The sequence below is a fragment of the Hippichthys cyanospilos genome, chromosome 9 (assembly GCF_059441005.1).
Source record: "Hippichthys cyanospilos isolate Australia breed blue-spotted pipefish chromosome 9, RoL_Hcya_1.0, whole genome shotgun sequence".
NCBI classification, from domain to species: domain Eukaryota; kingdom Metazoa; phylum Chordata; class Actinopteri; order Syngnathiformes; family Syngnathidae; genus Hippichthys; species Hippichthys cyanospilos.
Window position 1 is genome coordinate 6,384,932 of NC_142377.1, and position 20,146 is coordinate 6,405,077.

Sequence of the window (20,146 nt, forward strand, 5' to 3'; positions counted from 1 at the left end):
GACTGTGCTGTGATTCAAAATGCTGACACCAAGATGCTCCATTCAAGCGTATACGTCACCACTTATCTGACAACCGTAAAAATGAAGGACATTTATTGTGTACAGTCCTTATACCTTACACCAAACCACTCTTTGTAATTTTTTACAAAATTTGAAGAACAAAAACATCCTGCGGTGCCAGTGTTTACAATTATACAACACTCCTCAAACTCATTAAACGCATGAATTATGCATGTATGGCAACAAAAACAAACAAAAAATACAGATAAAAAGAGAAGTAATGAGAATTCAAGGTAGATTTTGTCATGCACTTGAATGATGTTAAATGCAGGCAACACAAAATATGTATGTAATGCGGAGTGGGGCCAACAAAAATGAATCTTGTGGGAATTGGAGCATTAAATTGCGCAATGGCTACGTCATTAGGTGGCGCTTGAGAAACAAACCTAACATCACTCGCATCTCAAATCATTTTTCTATTTAAATGCCTATAATCTGTTCCAGGCTCTGCCTGAAAAAATAAACATGAAAACGTTTACACTGTCTTTATTATGCTTATTTTTCTAAATATTATTTTGTTGAATGAGGAAAATTTGCACACCATAAACAAAGTAAAGAAGTTACATCATTCAGTAGAAATAAACGTTGTTTTTTTTTTTTTTTTTGGGGGGGGGGGGGGGGGGGGGGCACAGCACTTAGCCTATTGTGCCACTGCCCATTTTTTTAAACCTTTATTTAACCAGGAATAGATCCATTGAGTTTACATCTCTTTTGCAAGGATGTCCTGGAGAAAGAAAAGTTTCCAGAAAGCAGACTTGAACAGCAAGATCATAATTTGACAAAAATTTGGTTCTTTCACCACCTGTGGGTAGTATAAAACAGATGTATTGAATTTAGACGTCTGTAGCTCACCTCCTATCAAAGGATAAAGAACCGACAGTACATTTATATATAAAGTAGTTACATTTTCTCATCATCTGTTAGCACTAGCCATATAATTGAATGATTTTTATGCTTTTCAGTAGGAGGGAGATTTTTAAATTATACACTGCCTGTTTGTGTATACACATCAGTGACACTTAAAATTATGGAAACACCTTCAATTGGTCTCAAACATTGTGAGATTAAAGAATTGAAACTATTAACTTGAAAATACACTGCTGTGAACCGAAAGTCATCCCAGCTCATAAAAGCAACATCCGCATCATAAATTTGGCTGAGAAAATAGCAAGATGTTGTACACGTGCGTGCATATGCGTTTGTCGCACGGGGTGGATTTAAATTAGGACCGCCACTATTAATCCGCCTTTCAACCGAGTGATCAATTTGAAGGGTGATATTGAGGATAGTTGCATCTACGCAGCGTTTCTCCACAAGAGGGCGCAAGCAGCAGCGGCCACGCAAGCGCGAAAGGCGTCAGTGCGCACAGCAACTAAAAGGGGGCGTGCTGTTCCGGAGAGAGCCCAGGCTGGAACGAGTCTTGGCGGTGCCAGGTGTGTTCAAACCTGCTGCGGAATCACATACCTCCACTCCCGCGGGCCGGACTTGGACGGAGCACACGCATGTGGAGCCGCCCGCCCACTCGCCTACACGCGTCCTTGCTCGTTGCCGCGCTGTGATCCAAACGTGCTGCGTTGACGTCCTATTTTTGCCAGTTATTTTTTCAAACATCTTCCGCTGAGGAGAGTGACGTTGTGACTGCCGTGCATCGTCGCGTTTTACGCACAGGGAGCGCTCGTTGGAATTACCGCGCGGATGACACTCCGGCACATCTTCCAAGGGTGGGAATCACTCAGGGAGATGAACCCAGCTGGAGAATCACACGCTCGGGTTTATTAGGCCGTGACGTTAAAAAAAAAAAAAAGGCAGCCTTTTTATTTCAAGTAAAAGCACACAGGTAAAGGCAAAATGTCCAGAACCTTGAAGAAGAAGAAACACTGGTCCGGCAAGGTGGTGGAGTGCGCGGTGTCGTGGGGCAACCTGGGCGACTTCGGCTCCGTGGTGGAAGTGCTGGGGGGCGCAGAAGTGGGCCAGTTCCCGCACCTGGGTCAGATGAAGCTGGACGTGCTGGTGTGCCATGTCGGGAAGTTGCCTTACTACGGCGACGTGCTGCTCGAGGTGAACGGGACGCCCGTCAGTGGACTTACCAACCGGGACACGCTGGCTGTCATACGACACTTTCGGGAACCGGTTCGCTTGAAGACGGTCAAACCCGGTGAGTCACGTCAACTTTTCCTTTTCTTTTTCTCGAACGCACTCAAGGCGGTCACTGTTGTGTTTGACATTCTCAAGCTGTCCTTCCCCACCGAAATGAACGGAAACGTCATTAATCATGTATGCCCCTGTGGAAAAAAAGTTGTTTTCATGTATAAATAAACACATACACTAATAGCATGATGAAATACAATCTAAAAAAATGCATCATCATGATTTCGTGCTTACATTGCGTAGCGCCTTCTGATATCTTTGGCCACTAGGGGCAGTGCATATAAAAGCATACATATAGATTTAGTGAAACAGAAGAAGACTGTTACAACAAATTATATTTATATAAAGAGGGCGAGACAAATATCAGACGGGCTGACTTTAGGCACATGTATTCATTTATTTGTTTTTGCTGCTGCCCTCAGTGTCTTCATGAGTAACATGCAGTCACAGAGATCAAGACACAAAAATAAATACAGCATACACCTACTTTTCATTCCGTTGATTTTGTTTGTTAGCATCTCTGCACTGTGATACGTTTTGTTGGGAACTACTATTACAATTATTATACTTGACAGTCTCTTCTTGACTGCAGTGGCTGTTATTTCTTTTTGTGTCTGGTGGTGTCTTCACTGCAGCATGGATTTTTCAGGTTCCACATGGTTGCAATGACGGATTTAATTGTTGCCTTCAGTCTCCGCAACCTGGTTCTTTTACATTGTTGTTGTTCCTTAGCTTGTCCAAGTTTTGATGCGTTCAATGTTGCAAACTGTATTTCGAAATGAACCAAATATGTAGTTTGTAAAACTTTGAAAAAAAAAAAAAATCTTTCATGAGCCTTTTTGTGCAACAGGAGGAAGTCCCCAGTCACACTGACTGGAATATTGAATAACTTGAGAAAGGCTTCCTAAAATATTCTTAGTCGTGTTTTTGTGAAATAAGCAGGTGTTTGTCGCCCAAAACTTCCCAGTCTCCCTTCCAACCCGTATGGCCCCATCGCAGCCTTAATTGGTGCGTTAGCTCCCATCAATTTCTTGGGGAGATTGAACGCTGATAATGGCAATAATGGCATGGCAGCCTGGTTGGAGACATCAAGTCTAAGTGCACTCCCATGCATAGAAACAAGGCCTAATTACATCCTCCATTATTCAGCCTGTGCAGATGGATGCAGCGGAGTGGCAGGGCCTGCTGCATCCTGTTGTCTCATCACGGCACATCCGGCCCAGGCATGATGCTGCCTGCCTCTGGCATCCCATAATAAGGTGGGATGCTGCACTGGCCAGACCCTAATGGAGTCAGGCGAAGGGGAGCATTAATGTGACTGTCAAGATGGTTAAAGAGAGAGGGTCCTTATATGTAGGAATTTCTAAACAGAAGATCATGCCATCCCGAATGCTCCAGACGCACAGAGCAGCTGAGTCCCTCAAGAGGCCGATGCAGGTTGGCCTCCCTGGAGATCAGCCACACAGCCTTGCTACACACTCATACTCGAAATATATTTGTGTGTGCGTGAGCGTGTGTGTGCGTGCATGTCGTTTTGGAGTAACCGGCATGCACGTCTCGTGACGCGGTGTGTATTTTGTGTACTGCGCTCCCCAGATCTGCTAGCAGCCATCTTTACTGCCCCACTAAACAAAGGATGATTAATAAAGAGCTCGAAGGCAAGCGAGACTCAGGGCAACAAAGCCAGAGAATCTTTAATGAAGCTCACATGAGCTCTCATTGTTCTTTTTGGGGAAATAATACAAAAGATGGTCTCAATTTTAGGGACTTCTGCACAGTTCAATGACATCCATTACAAACATCCAAACTCCGATAAGGATATTGATGTGTCACTCAGTTTTGATTTACCACCGTTCTTTGCAGTTGCTAATTTTGGTAGCCCAGGGAACCCCATTCTGATGACTATTCACCTGTTACAGTATGTATTATGGCTGCATCTCAGCCAAGCATCTAACAGAAGATAACACCTGCTCCCAATGCACCAAAGTTAAGAGGATGCACATCTATTTATGCGCTAACCTCCCTACCTCAGGGAACCTAATTTGAATATCTTTCCACGAAACTGCTGATAAGTATTATAGCTGACAACTTCTAAAAGAAACTTGTGCTTTCCTTCTGTGAGATACAGTAACTCCCCAAATATAAGATGCACCGGTGTATAGGACGCACCCTTATTTTACAGTAGCTGTCAAATTCTGGCATTTTCCATGTTACTGTGTATAAGACGCACTAACACTTTGGCAACAATGTAAAAGCTATAACAAAACAGAACAAATCTCATCTTTTGTAAACTTTTGTAATCTCTGGAATACCTTTCCGTGTGCTCTAACCAGTGCACATAGCTCTATACCTTGCCATTCTTGATTGAATCAGCTGCAGACATCATAACTTTTATATGATTCTCTCCGTTTTTTTCATATTCCAATGCGTGAACAAGGATAGACTTGGATGGTGGTTCAGACTGCTCGCTTCTTTTATTGAAAATAATGCTGCAACAACCTCAGCTAACACAAGCTGCTGCTATAAACGCTGATACAAACGCTCATTTGTGCTTATGTGGCTGATACATCAATCTTCCTTGAATGGTGTTGAATTAAAAAAAAAAAGCAACATTTCAAGTTACCGTTTTTAAGATGCACCCATACTGTATGGGTAAAAGGCATTCTACAGCTAACCTTCCTCACCCTACATAAAAATAGTCAGACAGACAATCCAACAGTGGCATACTCCCAACGTAATAACATCAAGAGGATGCAAATTTGTTTCTGTGCTAATTTTTTCTATCTCAGGGAACCCCATTCAAATGATTTTTCCAATTGCCTGCCAGTCTGCAGCCCAGTACCAGTCCGTGAATCAACTGGTACCGGGCCACATCCGGCCCAAAATAATTAACTACTGTATTTCCGTTTTATGTATTATCCGAGTCCACAAGCTATTTTATTTGGAAAACTGTCCGGATTCTCTTGGATTTGTTTTGCCAACTCGGTGCGAAATCTCTCCTCCTCAAAACAAGAACCAAAATCAAACTAAAAGATATGGAGAAAGTTTCCATGTGTTTCCAATACTCTTACGGGGGAGGTGTGGGAGAGATATGAATTTTTTCTGTCGTCATAAGCTTTCCTCAAGTCATGTTCACCCGCTCGCACGGGGTGGGTGCGAGAGTGCTCAATAAGCGAGGAATACTTAGAAACGCATCAATCAAACGCAATTGAAAGTAGCCTAGCAACAATCAGTCAGCTGCTCTCAAGGTACCAAAATATACGGCGTATGAAGACGCTAACGATATTACTGCACTTCATTTGTTTTCGATCGTGTGTCTGCATTGCCGCTCTAAACATGGTTTCACGATGACCTTTGTCAGTTAACTTCACACTTTGGCCCACTCTCACACGTGTTATGTGTGAGAACATGAGCATATGTATGTATGTTGTCCTCCGGCGTGTCTTTCACATCTGATGGACGGCGTCAAGCATGCAGATGGCGGAAGCGTCTCGACCATGGTGCGCCCGCATGAGCGTCCGTGTCGCGTATACATTCCTACGTGCCGGCCTCATGATTTATTCACACCTCCTGCATAATTGAGTCGGCGAGTGGATTTTCTCCACTCTGATGGAGTCGCCGGATCAGCTGTTGTGATGACTCGGCGGCGACAAGCGATGGCAGACGGGCTATCTGGGTGCACCAGATGTTCCTCCATGTTCTTCGCAGAGTTCCTCTGCGCTCCACGTGTGGAAACAGTGAGGACGCTACTCCGAACAGAAACTGCATGCGGCACTTCACGCCGCCGCTTGCTCAATTCTCCAGAGGTTGCGTTTGCGCTCAGAGATAAAGACGTTCTCGCCGAGACTCGACGCGGCGCCTGGGCCCTGTCTCTCTCTGCTACCTTTTGATTGAGTCGAGAGTGACGCCTCTATTTAAAGATCTGCACTGCTGGAGTCTATTTCAGCTCTTGGATCCAGCTGTGGCTCTCGCAACGCTCATGATGTGAAAAACAAGGTGGCTGACTGTTAGTTACTCAACGCAGCTTTTTTACTCTTAGGGTTGCAAAAGTAGTGACGTTTTCAAAGTCAGAAACTTTCCATGGTAACAAATGAAGATTTTTGGTACCAAACTAGGAATTCTTAGAATTGAAGCTTGGCACTGAACTTTATATACGTTGTATGTTTTAGTATGATTTAGAATAAGCATTTTAGCTTATGGGTGGCATGACAGCGGAAGACTGTTTAGAACATCTGCCTCATATGTGGAGGTCCTTGAAGTTGCTTCCAACTCCAGACTTCCTGGATAGAGTTTGCATTTTCTCCCCATGCCCGTGTGTGTTTTGACTGGGCACTTTGGTTTCCTCCCACATTCCAAATTAGGTGTGAGGGTGAATAGTTAATGCTCTGCCATTGGCTGACACCCAGTTCAGGGTGTACCCCGCCTACTGCCTGAAGCCAGCTGGGATAGGCTCAAGCATGCCGGAGAGCCTCGTGAGAATAAGCGGTGCATATAATTGATGGATGGACTCTGGTTTATACATAGCCAAACAAAGTTACGTCACACTCAAGCAGGCTAAAGCATGTTGAGTGTGGCGGTCATTGGTACCGTTCCCATCAAAGTTAATCAAAAGCGCGCATAGTAGCTCCGCATATTTATACCGCATGTATGCAGCTCAAAAGAGCATGCTATACCTACCTATGCATAGCTGTGTTTTTTTTTTATACTCAGCGGCGAGCTAATAGTATGTAGACATCTCTCAAACGCGCTTTTTTTGATACAGTGCACTTCTTTTCGCCATGCTCTTGTCTATGGCATCTGGTCAAAAGGTGAAAAAGCCAACACAATTATCATGGCCCATGCAGACGACCAGATTATTCACCATTATCCTGGCTCCAAGCACTAAAACCTATAGTTTGGATAAACTTTCAGTTTTAGTTACAAGCTTTTTTTTCTCAACAATACATTTATTGCAAAAATATTGTACCATACTTGGCATATTTAGGCGAGAAAAACAAGTACAAAACAATCATTTTGTTATTATTTTGTACTGTATTGGGTGTTTTCACTTGAAATTGCAAAACAAGTGCTTTCACTTGACAGGCAACTGGCTCTAACGGATGACACTTCCCCAGGGCTGGACAAACCATCTGGCAAACAATTTCAGATGCCTGTTGGGTGTATTTAACTCATATTTTTTTTTTTAACTCGTATTTTATTCGATTTTATTTAACTCGTATTTTTTTTTAACTCGTATTCAACTTGTATTTTATTGGATTTTACCCAGAAACCGACCCACAATTTAGAGGGAGTGACCCATGAATCCATTTACAAAATAATCTGTCAGCAATCATTGTTTCATTTCATAACCCAGTAAAGGGGTGGGACTTAAGAATATTGGTACAGTATATAGACAGTATATAGACATACAATATATCTTTACGACAGTGTCTTTACACACTCGTATTTTGTTTTATGAATGAACTGCTCGGCAATCAGAGAGGCTCTTGTTACGACATTATCTGTTCAGCAATTTACATGTGATGAAAATTCACAGAATTTCACAGAAAATTTGACCAAAACTGACCAAAAATTATTTGCCCCGTTTGCATCAGTTAAATCAGTTTTTCTTTCAACCCCTGAGCCATGGCACAGTAGTGTTCCGCAAGATGTAGTCTGGCATGCAGTGCGAAACTACACAATTTCACATTTAAAAAAAAAATTCTTTGTAATTTTTGGAAATACATTTTGCTGTTTCTGGCAGTGAGAGTAATTTGTTGCAGCGTAATCATGTAGTGAATACACTTTGCCTTTAGGCGGCTTTAGTGCTAGATCTGAAGGGGTGTTAAACAGCGTTTATTTGATTCCTCACAATGAAAATTTGATTGGAATGACTTTACATTGTTAATTTGGGCTACAGAGTTTAAAGTTTCATCATTTTCAACTGGTGGTGCGCTTCGAGATTATTTTCAGTCAAAAAAGAGTTTCCCTTCGCTCAAAAAGCCAAAAAACACTGATTTAGTTGACTTGTGCTTGCACACACACGCGGACACACACGTGCCGCCAAACGTTTTATGGTTTTGAACCGAAAAATGATCCTTTGGTCCTGTCTTTTTGTACTACATGGTAGTGTGCGTTAATACCACTTACAGGACGAGCAAGAGTTTTTTTTTTTTTTTACACCAATCAGTTAAAGTTTATGATAATTAGCATCATTACTGAGCAACCTAAAACCATCAGGTGCAAATATTCCCTTCACAGTGAATAACAATGAAGCAGATGGTCCATTTTTTTGGATGAGTTTTAATCATCTCTTATCGCAGCGTTCCACCGTTTATCGAGCTAAAGTGTTGATAGCTGCTGCAGCGATGCTGATGGGAGCCTTTCAATTGAAGAAAGTTGCTACGAATAAGAATATCCGCGGTTGTTAATTCGGAGGCCAAATCGCATAGTTATGTTGTAATGCAGCCGCACTTTGTCGGGTTGCAGATTCACAGTTTGTCACCCGTTCTGCACTGCACGCTGAGTTCCCCTTGCCGGCATATTTTCCAGTTGTTAGATGAGTGTGAAGCCTCCCTTATCAAACAACTTAGCAATAGTGAGTGTGAGTTCATGTCATTAATAGACCTCTCCTATCAGGAAGTACCTCTTGATGGCAATCAGCTGCATAAAAGGAAATAAAAAAAGCTTGAAGGATGACTGGCTTGCTGCTTTATTTAAATTAAAACCAAACGACTTTTAAATGTATTACGTGTAAATTCATAACAGCCTCAAATGTGCATTAGTCATTTTGATAGCTTAATGTTAATACAAATACTGTGGTCCCTTGAGATAAGAAATTAATTTGTTTCGGGATATTTTTTGTAAAGTGTTTTTTTTTTCATGTCTTGTGCCCAGTTTCTTGGATGACAGGAATGAGTATACCGTCGCCGATACACAGGGTTTTTTGTGTCAATTTTTTTCCGTGTTATGGGTCCAAAAAATTCTTTGCATGTTTTTTTTTGTATATTGAGGTCTTTGTTAACTGCGACTTTCGTATCCTGAGATACCACTGTACTGTATATCCATTCATCTATTTTATATACGGTTTATATACACATAACAAGGCAACACTGTAGACATAAGTGGCTATTGGTCTTCATTGCTATGTACATTAGTGGATTGGAGTGTATTTATTGTTACATAATTTAAAAAGTATCACACATTTTTGAGGTCCCCTCTATCACCAAGAAACAAATACAGTAATTGTAAATGTTTTGCTGCGTTATTTCCCTGCAATTCGTTTTGTGGCCATCTGACCTTTCTTTGCCGCCATTGTCGTTGCTTTCAAGGCACGTTGTTGATAAGCAGCCTGCTTGTCCTCCATGGCTCTGCTCATCAAGCTTTTCCCTGAACGTGCCTGCAGGCAGCTGTCAGGCTTTTAGTCAAGCCTTACGCACATACAACCACACACATGGTCGTACACAGAACACTCGCTCCGTCCAGACTGTCCGCAGGTCAAACCTAATTGTGTCCTTAAGTCATGTCTGACTGCATTAACAGAGTAAATGAAAGGTGTTTACATTGTCTGAGTGTCACATTGTTTTGTTACATTATCCTAATTACAATGTTCAAAACACTTCCATTGTGGAAGAATTCAAAAGAATATGTGTGCGTGACTCAAATGGTACAAGCTTGGTTTTACGAGTCTATTAGCATGGTGGCCTAGCATTTGCACGTTTTGCCCCTGAATTCATCTCAACAGTCCCTGAGGACAATATTGTCAGCAAAGCTCTGTTTTTGTCTAAATGAAACTCCTCAGTCCACCTCAAATTGATTGGCAAAACAATGTCACAAGATTGTGCAGAAGTCATCCTTTCATTTATTTATTTTTTTTTGCTTCAGCCTGAGTGCATTCACAGCAAACGATTCTACAAAGAATACCACGATAATAACGAGGGTCTCCAAGATGGTCTATTATCGTATATTGTATAAAGACATTGAGAAAAAATAGTTTGACATGACAACAGAAGGGAAACATTTATTACTATTTAGTGTACTGTCAAAACTTTTTTTTAAGGTTAATAAATGCTTAATGTTTCTTTAATGGCTTGTATAATTTGGGCAGTGACTCACAATTGATGTGAAATAGACTTTTTTAACACACTGAAAAAGAGTAATCCGCATTGTCTATGTTTATTGGAAAATAAGTCAAATTTATGCAATGAGCCATTGCCGTACCAGCACTGCACATAAGTCTGTACTTGGGCAAATGCTAATGCTCGTGTAACACAACGAGGTCCAGAGTGGTCCACTAACTTCTAAATAGGCCGCAAAAGTAGGTTGAATGAGGATTGCCACGAAAACAGATGGGAAGCACTCATTTTCCATACTACCAGCCTGTTTTCATTTTAACTTTCTTAGTCTTGAAGAGTGAAGCTCCAGTCCACGAGGGCCTGTGTCCTGCATGTTTTCCAAATTTTACTTTGCGACACAACTGATTCACGATTAGCTCATCAGTGAGGTCTGTAGGAGCGTCATTATGACCCCAATTTTCTGGTTGTTAGGGGGTTTGGAATCAATACGCCGTTCTCACGAAGCACCCCCTACAGAAGTCCATGGGGGACACGGTCAAACAACTTCTCCAAGTCCACAAAACACACATAGACTGGTTGGGCGAAATACCGTGCACCCTTGAGGATCGTGCAGAGGGTCTACAGCTGGTCCACGGCTGAGATGAAAACCACACTGCTCCTCCTTAATCCGAGATTCGACTTCCCGGTGGGCCCTCCTCGTCAGCACCCCTTAATAGACCTCACCGAGGAGGCTGACGAGTGTTATCCCTCTATAGTTGGAATATACACTCCAGTCCCTCTTCTTAAAATGGGGGACCACCACACTGGTGCGCCAATCTAGATGCGATGTTGCAGAGATATGTTAACCAGCGCAGCCCTACAACATCCCCAGCTTTCAGGAATTATGAGTAAATCTCATCCACCCTAGGGGGCTTGCCACCAAGGAATTTTTGGACTACCTCGCTGACTTATGTTATTGATCGTAAGGGATCTATGAGCTGTGTTTAATCTGGTCCCTCACCTAGGACCTGTTTGCCATGGGTGACGCTACCAGAGGCATAAAGCCCGGAATGAGAAATATGACTATTAAATGATTGATCTGGGCTCGAGTATTGCATCAAGCATAAGTACATCTCCTCGGTCTGATCTTGAGAGCCTCCACAGAGCAATTACTGCAACAAGCTCAACATGGCTGCTTGTTCTTAAACAAGTCCTTCCAGCCAATTAAAGCATCAGGACTCAATGCTGGGGTTAATGAGCTGCTTCCTGCAGGTGCTCCCGTACAATGGAACACTGCTGGCAGCACGCAGAATTCTCCTGCCACCACCTAGCCTCCCCCTCTGAGCGCTTGCAGGAAAGCTGCTGGCTGGTTGCTATAATGCGGCTACAAAACAAATATTTACTTGTTAGCAACCTTGCTTTCTAATTTTGTCCAAAGCGATGTGGGATTGGGTATTATTCAAAAATCACTCGGGTTCTGAGGAGAACAGCTAGCGGTATCGAGCTATGTTTTCAGTGTTGCCTTAATGCATTTGCGTATACTGGATATAATTACAAACCTACACTCTATTGGTTTTGGATTCAATTCATATTTGAATGGCTCTTCCTATGGACGACAAAAGTTTATACCTTCAAGATTTATGCAAATCAAGTGAAACCGATTTTGCAGACACATTTAAACTCGCAACAATGTGAATCTTGAACTCATCGAGTGTGCGCCTGATAAAAATCAAAATCAATAGGCTTCTCACTCAAGAAAAGCTAGTTGTCCAATCGGTTTCACATATGTTGCGATTTTATACATTTAAGTTTCGAGGACTATATTAACCTTAAATCTCAGAGATCACGGCCAACTTGTGCCAGATACAACATTTTTTTTTTTTTTTTTTTTGCTCAGACAAAAACTTTTGAGGGCATGAAATCTAAACTGATAAAGAAGGCATTTGAATGTTTCCATATATGTCTTTAGCAATCACAACTTGTTCATGCTTAGTACCATTAAAATGAGAAAATAAAATCTGTCGAATGTAAATGTATTTCATCATTTACAAATTAACGCTTAGACATCACTTAGACATCAGATAATCACATTGCATGTCAGTTGCTATGAAATTTTCAAAAGCTTGTGAAACAAATTTTGGAGAGCAGACATCATAGCCAGATTCCGGATACAAATAAAACTTCGAGGTAATCTGTTGAAATTGAGACATTTCTACATGTACTGATTTAACCTTGGACCTCAAAGATCACAGGTCGCTTCTGCCAAATACAATTATACTCCAAACGTCTTCTTGTTCCAATATTTAAAGTTTCATGTTTCAAGCTAAACTTTTTGAAAACTAGCCATATACTCACATATTCATTTTACCTGGAAGAGTACAACCATTTTTTTGCCAGAAATGGATCAAATTCAATATGGTTCGTATTTTTTCAAGCCAATCACAATCTAATCAAGGAAAGTGTCAAAAGTGTTGCATAGCGTTTGATCCAATACGTGTTTCACCTTAGACCTCAGAGATTAGAGCTTGATCATGCCGGATACGGTTAAACACCATTAGGGTTCTTTTAACAGAGAAGAGTTGACACCTTCAAAACTGAAGCATATCTTTTTAGAATTATGACTTTTTTGATTGGAAGCATTGGCATTTGACAGCCGCCATAATCAAGGACTTTATTTATATGCAGAGCTGATTGCTTCATGCTAACCCCCCCACCCCCACTGTAATGACTGCAAATTTGGCCGATGCAACTCTTGGGCATTTTGCTTTCCATCCAGATGTGCATTATCCTCCAAATGTTGTTTATCGCTACAAGATAGTGATCCGGGTCACCTCTGGACCGCTCACAGGTAATGGGCCTTGACATCCGAATTAAGCCTTCATCTCCAAAGGTGATTAGCGAGCAGCTTAGCATTCTGGGCAAGGGGTTGGTCCTGGCTGGCCGATGGCTCTCTCTGTGACATGGTTCCTCTCTAAGCGGTCACGCTGCGGTTCTGATCATGGCCGAGAAGAGCTATGGATGTCCTGACTGGCCCACTGGTGATTTACACACTCGAGGCGGCCAATTTTCATCAGCAAACGCTCTTGCGGCAAGTCCCCGCTCAAAAAGTGAAGCTGTCAATCCGGAGCCTAACGGTCAGCTTGTGCTGCATACAATTAAAAACGAAATTGAAGGTCTCGACTTGGAAGAAAAGCTGTTTAAAATTGTGACGTTTCAGTATACTGTATAAAAGTACCACTTTAACCTGCGACCTCAATAAATCATGGCCAGCTTATGCCGGACATAATTAAAAATTCAAAGGGTTCCTGCTCTGACAAGAACAGAAAGAAAGACGATTTTGGAGAGCTGACATCATAAGCTTTTACCACCGGATACAGTTAAAATTTAATGGGCTTTTTGCTCTCACAACAGATGATGGTGTCAAGTCTGAAGCACAGCTGTCAAAGACTGGCATTTGCTGATACGTGCCACAGAATTTACCCTTTGACCTCTACGATCGTGTCCTGCTTTTACCAGATGAAAGTAAAAATCACTTAGGTAGTTTTCCCATCAGCAATTAACTACATCAAATTGGATGTAAATCTGTTGAAAATTGAAACATTTGAACATCCACAATTTACAATTAAAGTTCTGAAATCAGCCTGTGTTGGATACACGTAAAGAAAAAGTCAAGAGAATTCAAGCTCGGACAAAAAGTCTTTACTTCATGCAAATCTGCTGAAAATGAAAGTATTTGAGCTGATACTATTTACCATAAGTGCCCTGAAATCAGCCTCTGCTGGTTACAATAAAAAATCAAGAGAGTTGTACCGCATACAAAAAAAGAAGCGTTGCTTAGTGTAACGCTACTGAGCATGTACCGTTTATGACAAGAGCTCTGTCGGATATAATAATGGATATAATTTAAAAAAAAAATCAAGAGGGTTGTAGCTCAGAAAAAAGGATTCGTTTAATTCAAATCAGATTTTTTCGTAATTGTACCGCATATTAATTTGACCTCGGCGCTCAACAGGTCATTTTAAACAGTCTATCCATTGAAATAATGATGCTCTTGGTCCAGATTCCGCAGCCGATTCCTCCTCGGCTGCTGCACGTTTGGCGACAAGGGAACGGCCAGCTTTGGCGGAATCTTAATAGCTTTCGCACTTGCCGCCTGCTGCAAGCGTGCGCTTGAATGCCAATGAGACATCAGACCCGACTGCGGTGGGCGCCATATGAGTGGCGGCTCCGTGTAGAGCTTCTCTTTATCAGGTGACGAGCCCAAGGCCACATGTGTCTCCTAGTCATTGGCCACTCGTGTTTTTATTTTTTATTTTTTATTGAGACTATTGTCATCACAATGTAATTGTTGAAAAATGTGGTTCCTGTAGTGTAATCTCTGATGGTAAACACTGTTTTTCTTCCACTATGAAATTACATAAACAACTAGCTCTTTTTAACTGTACTGTAAAATACACCGATAGGGGAAAAGGGGTGTTTTTTTTTTTTTTCAACTGCAGCAAACCCCTGGGTTACAGCGTCCCTGGCTTACGTTTTTTTCATGTTGCAATGTGGAATACGAAGTTTTTTCGTACCCCCTTTTAGGTATTTTCCCCACTTTGCGACAAAAACAACTGTCATGACCCTAGGGGTTGGCTGTATTTGTGTTTTTTTGTCTCCATCTGCAGGCGTTTTTAGGTAATTGCACTTATTTTCTGTTGACGTCAATGCCTCCATGCAATGCGTCATTACAATGCTGGTCTGCTATTGGTCGGCATCTCCTCATGGAAAAGCTGGAAATTACTGCAGCTAGTCTCCAAAAACACAGATCCACTTTTTTAAACATTAAAAGCGCTTGAAGAATTCTTAAAACTAATAAATGCTATCTTAATGCCTTTGCACGTGAACAAGGATGGACCCAAACGTTGAGTCAGTCTGCTAGTTATTTTTTTGAAACCAAGAAGGTAAAAACCTTGGCTACCACGAACATCGCTAAAAGCTAAATAACGAACGGAAAAAGTACATGTGAAATTCCAGATTAAAAGCAAATATTTCAAAATAAGATAACAGAGGTTAAAAAAATACAAACTGGAGCACGTGATGAATTCTTAACACTGAATAAATCTCGTTGTAATGCCCCTGTTTGTGAACACGGATGGATTCAGACGTTGGTTTGGTCTGCTTGGTTCTTTTAATGAAAATAGTGTGGTACAACCTCGCTTAGCAAAACCCGCTGTAAGCAACTCTTCTGGCTCTCCCAGTGTTGTCTTATCCGTGGAAACCGGGTCAAAATGACTCTTTGAATGTTAAAGGTTGTCGACCCCTGGTCTAACCACAACCTCAACCCGAATTCAATTCACACCTATAATCTCAAAGCAAGTCTTGATCCTCAAAAAGAGGGTTGTTGCAAAAATCGCGGGAACGCGCACACACGTAGACAGATGGCACAAACAGCTTTGAAACAGACAGAAACAATAGCTCATATCAAAGTTTTACAAATGCTGTATTTGTATAATCACAGAAGGTTGAGCGGCGTACATTGAATAAATTCAAGCTGCCCCAGTGGTGGTGTATGAACAGTTTTTTTCTTTAAGGCAGATGAACATGTAGTTATGGCTAATGACTTTAAGTCAAGGTACCACTGTATGTGAAAAGATTCATCAAGTTTAAGGAGTGGCCAAGTTTAGCTTGGGCTGTTAGTGGAAGATACAGAGACTCTGTCAGACAATATGATTATAATTGTAAGTACAAGATAAGATAAGATTTGAAATATTAAAATCTTTTATGATTATAGTTTGTACAATTATGTTTAAAACTGTAGGAAATAGAAATTTTTAGGGAGGGGCTGTGTTTAGGGGCTGCCACCCAATAGCAGTGTAGATGGACAAAAAATGATTTGGACTCTCATTCATAATTCTGGACAAGTTACAGTCTAAAATCCATTCTTCTGGAACACGGGAGGAAGCTGGAAGACCCACGAGCGGAGAAAGAACAACCTCCTCACAGGAAGGCCGTGACCGAGATTTGAAGTCCACACATTCACATCACACATTGAGCACCCTCTGTCTTTTTGGCGTTGTAAATGCAATTCGAAAAAAGCCGTGTTTAGATGAATCATGTGACACCAACACATGCTGTTGATGTCAACAGTAGACCTGTTAATTTTCTGATTCGCACCTCTTCTTCACACATACGCACAAATTCGTCTGTTTTGCAGCGACCATGTGATATCCCACTACAACCCCCCACCCCCCCAAACGGTGGTCCACGTTAATACAGATGCGTCGTGGCCGGGGCATGCATGAGCCCCCCACAGTCACCCAGCGGCTGCCTAATCTGATTACAGGCTGATGAGGGGCCAAGCAGATGGACGGACGGACGTGCGGTGCTCGTTAACGCGGTTACGTAAGCGTCCGTTTTTGTGACCAAATTCCACCAAATGAGAGAGAACAAGTCCCGGGAGAACAGAGGGAACCTGTAATGCAAACTGGGAATGATCTCTTTTAAATGCGCTAGACCCATATTCATTTGAAGTAGTGAGTAGGTATAAGTAATGATCTATCTATCTATCTATCTATCTATCTATCTATCTATCTATCTATCTATCTATCTATCTATCTATCTATCTATCTATCTATCTATCTATCTATCTATCTATCTATCTATCTATCTATCTATCTATCTATCTATCTATCTATCTATCCATCCATCCATCCATCCATCCATCCATCCATCGCTTTGACATCATTCACTGTTAAAGCGAATGTAAAAATAAGGCATATATTCTTTATCTTTTGTGATGTGACAAATTATACTGTGGCTTGCAGTAGAGCAAGGGTGTCCAAAATCGGTTCTCGAGGGCCGCTGTTCTGTATGTTTTGCGTTTTTTTTCCCTGACACATCGGATTCAAATGATCAGGATCATCATCAGACTTGTAGTGAGCTTGCTGATGACCTGATCATTTGAATCCGGTGTGTCAGGGAAGAAACCTAGAAAACACGCAGGTTACCGGCCCTTGAGGACCGGATTTGGACATGCGTTGTCCATTGCATTGGGGATGCATTGCACCAACGAGAGTGAAAAAGGTTCAAACGAGCCCAGAGGCTGTGTTTAGGTGAGTTGGTTCCACCAGCAGTCCTTAGTAGCCCAGAGACTGGACAAAAAGCATTACAGCTCTGCATACCTTTTTACTTTGACATGATAGAAAGAGTCCAGCACATGAAGATGGAGCACGTCCCAAAACATTTACCCATACTGTGTCATTCATTGCCGCCCATTCTATAAATACTGTAAATAACAAACATCCAGTCATTACATCAGGGTTCTCCCGTGCAGCTGCTGGCAGCTCAGCACGGCAGCGTCTCAGCCTAAAGGGCTTTTCACTCTCGCTTGAGATGCCAGGAATTACAGCGATTTTGGGCAAATTAAAAATATTAGCTCCTCATTTAGTGCCTTGCGTGACTCCATGTCGGCGCCCTTTGTTTGTTGACGAGCTCGGCATGCTCAGTAATGAGCTTGTGAGGCAAAGTTGCCGCTTCTTTTAATTCCCCTTGGAATTTCTTAGCCTATAATGCTGCTGCTCATCTGGCATTGAACACGATAGTCTTTAATGGGCTACATCTAAGTACACCTGATTTATTTTGGACTGTTTGTGGTAAGGGAATGTGTGTGTGTACTCATTTCACAATTTTACCTCTGTTCTGGATTCATTCTTTTGAACCGACATTTACTTGTTGTAACGCTCTTTTAAAAAAACTTTTTTTTTTCACTTCTAAATCTCATCAGCACTGAGTGAGGTGTTCAATTTCTCGTAGTTGTATTTGTCATTGAATATGCTGAGGAATCAATCATAAGCCTGAGCAATTAAACACAATTATATTGTGACATCAAATTTGGCTTCTTACGATCTTAAAACCATAAAAATCAAAGAAAAATGATTGATGTGCTCAACGCCACAGTGTGTTTGCAAGTGCTGAATACTCCATGTTGCTTGAACAGCGTGGTGATGTATATGACCATGTTAAGGATGTTTAAAGTCACGCCTGTTGAAGTTAACTGTAAAACTATACACACAACACGAAGAATGAAAAACATTCTGTATTTTAACACAAGACATTCTTCATTTTAAGAACACCACCGGTGCTATTACTAAAATCAATGTCAAATCTGACTGACTTGCTAACGGAAAGTTAGATAGACATGTTTGCCAGAACATGATGAATAATCATTATTAATAATCGTGATTTCATAATTGGCCAAAAAAAATCATGATTATTATTTTGAACATAATCAGGCAGCCCTAATGTCAACCAGTTCAGAGTGTTCTTCGCCTACAGCCCGGAGACAGCTGAGGTAGGCACCAGCAGGGTTGCGACACTAGCTGCTAGGAGAATAGATGGATGGACGAATACAGTACTTCTATTACAAAGTCATGTCTGCCAATTTTTCTTCAAGAACATTTACATTTCCTCATTATGTAACGAATGTAAAAGTTGCCCGTTGGAGTCGTACAAAGAGCTTGACGTCACACGATCAGAGAGGATGTTTATTGCCGACAATAATGTCTGCCATGTCTAAACCAGCTCGCCCTCGCGCAGGTGTCACCGACGGCCTTTTCGTTCAAAGTGCCCAATATAATTTAACGACACAGTACTTCAAGGACATGCGTCCGTGTCTCGTATGCCACCGGGCCACAATTTAGCCTTTGTGTGTCTTTCCTTTGTATCTCATTCATCATTGTGAATCCTCTTACTGACGCACGAATAGATGTATAATAAGCACAATGCAGCGGTTTGTGACATTGGGTCTCGCTTGTACTAAGGTTTTGTTATGTATGTTCTTTTTTTTTCAGCAATGACGTGCTCCTTTTTCCCATATGAAACTCACGTAATCATAAATCATCCCTGACATGAGGATTGTAGTCAACGCCTCCAATTCTAAGCCCTCATAACGTATGTAACGCATTCACAGAGTTCCGCAGTGTCTCAGTTGGACACATCACTATATCCATTAACAAAATTGAAAGAGCCTTACATAATAGAACATTTCACATTTAAAGTGTGTGAATGAGTTTTAATGATGTTTCTTTGACGACGACCTTGCCGTTTAGCCTTCATGCTCATCGGAGAGCTTGAGGGAGGTTTCGGCCATTTTGAGATGTGTGTGCCACACCTTTGCTCAACATGATGCAGGAGGTTTCCGAGATGAAGTATTGTCGCCGTGCCAAACAAATCTCGCCGGAATGCATGGAATCCCCATTCTGATTGAAAACCAGCGCAACCAGTTGCCGCTTTACCCAGACGGCTGGATGCCTTTTTTGTTCCTAGACTTTTTTAGTCTTTGTGTCCCAGGCATCATGACAACTAAGTGTGAGAGTTGCTTTTAAATGTCTCATGATGTCATCATTGTGATCTGTCAGTCTTTTACCGGCCAATGTCTGATATCGTTACGCGTGGCAAGCTTATCTTTTTAATGTGACGGGATGTGAATTTAGATACTGCTCACCGTGCGTTTTTGATGCTCCAAGTGCAAGCGGGGAATGAAATCACGTTTTGTTACGTAATGTTTTAAACCAGTGCAGCATGCACAGTTTGTAAGTTGTCCTTAGGCAAGCGTGAATGGTTGTTTGTGTGTTTGTACAGTATGATCCCTGTGATTGGCTGGCCAATGAAAAATGTCTTGTGAATGCTGCAGGAATATAAAATTTGTTTCAGAGTGAGGAGAATATTCTATTTACCTGTGATTATTATCTTTCTTTTGCTGCTTTATGTTGCAGCTTTTGTGTGTGGGAATATTTAAAGATTCGTATTCCAACATTGATCCTATTTGTTGTTGCACATTTGAAATTGTTTTGTACACTGGTCATCCAGTAGCAGAGGTGTGCATCTCACATTTTTTTGCTGGTCCGACAGTCGTCAGTGCCTTT

General features: G+C 41.6%; 1 protein-coding gene across 6 annotated transcripts in view; it reads left to right on the forward strand.

Annotated features, from left to right (window-relative positions):
• Nucleotides 1–1,454: 1,454 nt before the first annotated feature.
• The window catches only part of magi3b (membrane associated guanylate kinase, WW and PDZ domain containing 3b), a 144,039-nt gene continuing 125,347 nt past the window's right edge, over nt 1,455–20,146 (forward strand). For all 6 annotated transcript variants that reach the window (XM_088423152.1, XM_088423154.1, XM_088423153.1 and 3 more), the window contains exon 1: nt 1,455–2,215. In XM_088423152.1, the coding sequence (XP_088279278.1) occupies nt 1,909–2,215 (307 nt within the window). In that variant the 5' untranslated portion in view covers nt 1,455–1,908. The remainder of the gene's footprint in view (nt 2,216–20,146) is intronic.